Below are 6,391 nucleotides of genomic sequence, written 5' to 3'. Positions count from 1 at the left end.
GGTTTAGCATTTATACAGATTTTCATTAAAAACTGGATGAACAAGTCTAAAATAAAAAAGGAACAAAATCAGAAAACATAGAAAATAAATTGATAGACAGAAGTGTGGTTAGGACTTTTTTCCCCAACTAGATTAATGTGACCTTCCTTTTTATGGCCAAGAAAAGGCTACACACCTTCCCTCTGTGTCATCAGAAAAAGTCACAGACTAAAAATGGTCTTTTTTTCTTCAGATTTACCTCCGGCTATTTATTGGCATTTTGAGTCTAAACTAGTTAGCATCAGGAGCTTGATGTGATGCCAGTGAGCTATTACCCACAGGGAACCAAAATAATAGCAGATGAGCTGGCAGAAAGATCCCCAGAAAGAGAAATAACATGAAACTAAGATTCTAAGCCTAGCCCTTTACTGCGACAACTACAAAGCTCCTTTAATGACTGAACACATCCTTAAATATACCTCGTAGATCCCTCTGCAGTAGTTAAACCTTGTAATCACTACCGCCCCCGCAACAAGACCAAGTCAGGTAAGTCTCCGGCTGCAGAGAAACGAGGATGAAATCGTTAATCTGCAGGACTTGACTCCCAAGATGTGAAGATAAACGCTGAGGACATTTCTCTTGTCCTCTGCTGTAGGTGAGAATGGCACATGCTCCACTGTATCATACTCCATCAAGTGACAGACACACCCGTCTTTGATAATCTAGGAGTTGAAGGCAAACAATCACCCTGATCCCCAAGAATGCAGTCCCTTTACCAGAAGTCCTCACCCAGCCCGAGAAGGAAGGTGTAAGTGGGAAGAAGGAAACTGAATGTAATGGAAAGTAAACATATCAACTGTGAAAACAGTAACCACCAGCAGCTACAGAACCCCTTCCTTGTTATACTTAAGGACAAGTACACTGATATTCAGTGTTTACAGAGGTAAAAGTCCCACAATTACAGGGCCAATTCCCTTTTATGTAGGCCATTAGTGCTGTTGTATTGTACTCCTTCCTCAGTCCAGCATCAAACGCAGTGATTGAGGAGCAGATAGAGCTCAGGGGAGGGATTGCTTAATTCTTTCACAATGGTCACTGCTTAATGGCATAGACCTTCTCCTAACTCTGGCTCAGCTGCTGCAGGCCTCTAACAAGGGTTGAGATGGTAACAGAGTGTGTTTCCTAGCTCATCACAAGTAACAATGCAGGTAAAAGTAAGTACACAAACACAGAACTGTTATATACAAAAAAGTTTAATTGAAATACCTGTATAAAAAATATGATCTCCATACATTTCACACCGTTAAACAGAAGAAAAAAATCCAAATCCAAGCTGCATAAATGCAACCAGATCACAGAAACACAGCTATTAAAATAAATTAAGGTTTATGACTCTGCCACTCTACCTTCCAGAGCCAATGCACGGAGACTGTACAATGTCAATAATTTAAAACCCTTCCAAACAGCATTACTTTACACTTCTGGTACAATAATACCAGACAAAAGGCATACTGACTAACTTTAAAAAGTCATTCTATTTCCCTTAAATTAGACTTTGTACAACAATTTCCCATCTTCCAACAAAAAACTGATAAGGTCAGAAATTTTTTTTATTTTTATTTTTTTGTAACCAAAAGTTGACAGGAATGCAGAAAAAAAAGTGCCATGGGCAAACCACTAGAATTCCCATGGGGAGAAGGAGGGGAAAGCACAGTGTTGAATAACTCTAACCAAATAAATTAACCAAATAAATAGCCACAGTTGAAAACTGTGGGAGGTCTTCTAAAATCCAAACAATAAATAACTGTATAGTACACGGGAAAAACCAAGTTTACATAAACACATTATACAGGTATGGAAAAAAAAAAAAAAGTAGAAGTCCTTGAATATTGCATTGATTGTGCATTCAACATGCCCATACATACTTTAAGACTCGCAGGGTGACAAAAGGCTGGGGGGAGTTGAGAAAGGGGCTTCTCATGCCCAATGGTAGAGATGATAAAAGGAAACATGAATAAATGTTTCTGATAAAGAAGCCGATATACCTGTTCATATTTCTGTGCAGGCTATAGGAAATATTTTGAGCAGCAGAGGTGGGTTGGATTTGTAAAGGGCAGGGGGCAGGAGTGAAATGTCTGTGTTCAAGTATTCCATCACCAGTGGATGGGACTACTTCATTCAATCACCGAACAGGTTCTCCAATGCATCATAGGAGCTGCTTCCCCCAGCACTGAGTCTAAAGGGAGCAAATTCCTATAATGAACTGGATCTTCTTTGGACATAGACAGCTCAAAAAAGAAAGTCCCACTGAAGCAGCTTTCAAAAAGGCACTCAAAAGCAAATAAAATCTAGTCCAGGCTCTATGAGAGCAAAAAAGTTTACCATGTATTCAAGAGGTCACTGCTTTCTTAATAAGGTCAGTCTTTGACTAAGTACTGGCCTGCAACTCCCAAACATCAGCGTTTCCAAAGGAAATCTCTCATTCCAAAGCAGAAACCAGCAAAGGGGGAAAACAAAATCAAGTCCCTCAGACAAAGATTCAACTACAGAATAATGAATGCATTTTTCTAGCCCCTCCTATGTATTGGCAGCAGCACTGTGGTCTTTCTGCTTGAAGCTCCCCCTCCCAGTGCGAGGTCCTTAGTAATTCACAGACTCTCATTACTTGAACTTGTGCTAGATACATCAGTATCAAGGGTCCGTAGCCTTATGTCACAGTCCTCAGACTTCACTACTTCAGATTTGTGCATCCATTGATGGTCAAAAATCTGCTCAAGTGTTGGTCTGTCTGAAGGCCTCAGTGAAAGGCACCATTTGATCAGCTGTTGACATTCTGTAAAAAAAAAAGAAAGCCATATTAGACTAAAAAAGTAAAAAAAATGACAATCCTCAGTAACAAAAATCCACCCACACAAGCTCATGAGTACAAGACCATTAAAAAAAAAAAAACCCAAAACAAAAAAACCAAATGGACTTCTGCAGAACTTACCAGGTGAAATTCTTCTCCTGAAGTATAATCGCCCCCTCAAGATTTCTTCATCTTGCTCAAAAGGGATGTCTCCACAAACCATATCATATAACAGCACTCCCAGGGACCATACTGTTGCTGACCGCCCATGGTATCTGTGGTATCTGATCCACTCTGGAGGGCTGTATACTCTCGTTCCTGAAAGAAAAAAAAAACACAACACAATTAGAGTTAAAGGTTTAAAGTGTTTCCCCATTATTCAGCTCCTTCTGGCAGAGCTATGTTAAATTCAAAAACTTGACGTTTAGGAATTTCAAAAAAACCAAAAAAAAAAACCCCACAAAAAAATCAACACCAAACCTAGAAAACTAAACAGCTTTAAATTTTTCACAAGCCAAAGCCATTAGCAGTGTAATTTCAGGTCATCTGCAGGGTTACACCATCAACAGACTTGGCCCATCCAGTTGTTCTATTTTGTTGCAAGGAATAACACAGCCCCATCAGCTGACTGTTTACTGAGGCAAGCTCCCTTTCACTGACCACGTGGCGTCTGCAGCATCACACCAAAAATAGACACAAAAGGACAAAGGGGGCTGGCAGGGAGGAGGAGAGGGCGACAAGAAGGTGAAACTCAGGTCTGCCCGCATTACACGGGGCTAATCTGCTTTATCCAATTCCACAGGCAGTAAACAAAATAGGGCCGCTTACGATTTCTGTGTTTTTAAGGCCTCCCCCCGGGGCTTCTATGCGGCAGCTTTTCCCAACTCGCCCCCCTTCTCCTCCTCCCTCCCTCCAGTGTCCGAGGGCTCCTTGGATACCAAACAAAACGGGGAATTCGTGATGCGAGGGTCACGTGCGGCAGGGCTTCGGGTTTCACAACAAACAGATGTGAGCGCGGCAGCTGGGGCGGGGGGAGCGGGACCCCGGCGTTACATCAGGGCTACTCCAAGGACTGGGGGAAACGCTCCCCCTGGTCACACGCTGGCTTGTGTTCAGCTTTCCCACCTCTAAAGCATCGACCCCAGCCACTGTGGCAAGTCATTTCGAGGGAGTGCATTTGTCCCCATCGCTTTAAAATCTGCAATGCGGGATTTCCAGGACACTGGCAGAACGGGAGTGGGGGAGGCACCACTCCGAGTTAAAAAAAACCACCGCATATAAAAACTGCATATCCACACATGGAAACATCCGACACTGGCAAAACCTCCATGTAAACAGATCGCCCTCTAGGAAAAAAACCCCGCTTTTTCCAAGACAGGGAAACATAAACTGCTGCGTCACTGCCTGGAATCGCTTCTTTCCTACGCAACTGAACACCCCTAAGCGGCTTCGGGTCCACGGGTTTCCATTACCGATAGACCTGATATGAACCCCCGCACCAGGGGCTCTGCTTGCTGTGACTGGTCACTGGAAGGGGGCTAAGCGGCAGCTCTGGGGAGGGCACGGGAAGGGTGGGAAGCACGTACCGTCGAAATCGGTATAGACTGTATCCTTGAGGAGGGCCCCTGAGCCAAAATCAATGAGCTTCAGCTCGCCCGTGCGGAGGTCAACCAGCAGGTTCTCGTCCTTGATGTCCCGGTGCACCACGCCGCAGCCGTAGCAGTGGCGCACCGCCTCCAGCACCTGCCGGAAGAACCCGCGGGCCGTCTCCTCGTCCAGGGCACCCTTCTCCGTGATGAAGTCGAACAGGTCCTTCACCAGCTCGGGCCGCTCCATGATGATCAGGTACCCGTCGGGCCGCTCGTACCAGTCTAGCAGCTTGATGACCCCTCTGAAGCCGGAGCCCACCTTCTTGAGAAGGACGATCTCCAGGGGCACCATGATGCCGCTCTGGGCAGAAAAAGGGGCGCGGGTTAGCAGGGGGGTGGCGCGGCCCGGGGCACCCCCGCGCTGAGGGGAGGGAGGCGGGGAGGGCGCGCAGGGCGGGGAGGAGGGCGCGGCCGGCGGGCCCCCTCTGCCGCTGCCGCAGTCCGAGGGGCGGGCGCGGCGCTGCGGCGGCGAACCCCCGCCAAATTCCCTCCCGACGCAGAGGCCGCGCCAGCGGGGCGGGCCCCACCGCCCACACAATGGCCTCGCCGCGGCGGAGCCCCGCGGCACCCCCGGAGCCCCCCCGGGTACTTACAATGGTGCCCCACTCGGTCACCCGCTCCTTCACCACATGCTTCACGGCGACCTGCGGAGTGCGGAGAACGGAGGCGCCGTGAGCGGCGGGGCGGGCTCAGCCTGCGCCCCGCCGCCGAGGGCCGGGCCGGCCGCGCCCGCCGCTTCCCGCGCCACGCTCCCGCCCGCTGTCCCCGCCCGGGAGCCCCGCGCCTCACCGGCAGCCCGTCGGCGATCCTGTTCCCTGCGTACACGGTACCGAAGCCCCCGCTGCCCAGCACGGAGCCCACCTGGTAGACTTTATCAAAGGGCTCCTTCTCCACTTTCACTGCGTAAACAAGAGGGAAAATGCCGCGTTAATGTCCGCAACCGCGCTGCACCCGAAAAATAATAATAACAGTAATAATGATAAAAATAATAAATAATGTAAAAAAACAAAAGCCCACAAACGCTCTGCCTGGCAGAACCATACTGTGTGCGCTGCCCTGATTCCGACCAAGGCTTTATAAAAAAATATTTTTCTGTTAAAAAAAATTAAAAAAATATATAAACGCAGCTCCGTGAGTTGCGAGACGCCGAGCCCAACGCCCCGGTAACGCAGGGCCGGTCCGCGCCCCTCCGGCGCGGCGCTGGCAGGGACACCCCAGCCTCGTACCTGGCTGGAGGATCTTCACCGGCAAGTGGTCCATGCTGGGGCTGCAGATGTGCGCCAGCGAGCCGAACTTGGAAAGCAACATCTTCCGAGGAGGGGAGAAAAACGTCGAGTTAGTTCCCCGCGGCAGCTCCGCCGGCGTCCTCTCGGCTCGGCGCGGCTCTCCTCTCTCCGGAGCCGGCGGAGGGCGGCGGGCCGCCGAAAGCTTCTGCGCGGCTCCTTCTTCGGCCGGGAGCGGGAACCCACGAAGTCCTTGGGGGTCCGTCCCCGCCGGCAGTAGTCCAAGTGTCGGTCGCACAAAGTCCTCCGGAGAAACGCTATCAGCGAACGCGCCGCTCCCGCGTTTCTTCTTCCACCCGGCGAAAGCCGCTCGGGGCGCAGGCAGGCACAGGCAGAACTATAGCTCTCCGCGGAGGCAGACAAGCCCGGGGGCTTCGGCTCCGCGCGTGGAGCCCGCCCCTGCGGGGGCCGCGGTGGCAGGAGCGGGCTGGGCGCCGCAGTGGAGCCGTGGCGGGCGGAGGACAGACCGCGCCGCCGCCGAGCTGCCCGCGCGCTTCTGAGCCGGCGGCGCCGCCGAGCCGCCTCTTAACTCCCAATATTTTGGTGCGGGCAGAGTGCGGCGAGAGCGCCGAGAATATCCCTCCGCGGGGGAGGGGGGGAAACACCTCTCCCCGCCGTCCCCGCCGCCCCCT

The 6,391-nt window shown here is 50.5% G+C and overlaps 1 protein-coding gene across 1 annotated transcript; it reads right to left on the bottom strand.

Moving 5' to 3' along the window:
* Nucleotides 1-1,214: 1,214 nt before the first annotated feature.
* On the bottom strand, nucleotides 1,215-6,188 carry PIM3 (Pim-3 proto-oncogene, serine/threonine kinase). The gene is made up of 6 exons (XM_063155433.1): nucleotides 5,703-6,188; nucleotides 5,266-5,375; nucleotides 5,070-5,120; nucleotides 4,414-4,777; nucleotides 2,969-3,145; nucleotides 1,215-2,812 (listed from the first exon to the last, which is right to left on the bottom strand). Exons 1-6 carry the CDS (start codon nucleotides 5,782-5,784, stop codon nucleotides 2,628-2,630), a joined length of 969 nt encoding a protein of 322 aa, XP_063011503.1. The 5' UTR covers nucleotides 5,785-6,188; the 3' UTR covers nucleotides 1,215-2,627.
* Nucleotides 6,189-6,391: the final 203 nt, after the last annotated feature.

Source organism: Melospiza melodia, chromosome 4, assembly GCF_035770615.1.
Source record: "Melospiza melodia melodia isolate bMelMel2 chromosome 4, bMelMel2.pri, whole genome shotgun sequence".
Lineage (NCBI taxonomy): Eukaryota > Metazoa > Chordata > Aves > Passeriformes > Passerellidae > Melospiza > Melospiza melodia.
Note: the sequence above shows the minus strand (reverse complement) of the source record. Positions and strands in the feature narration are given on the sequence as shown.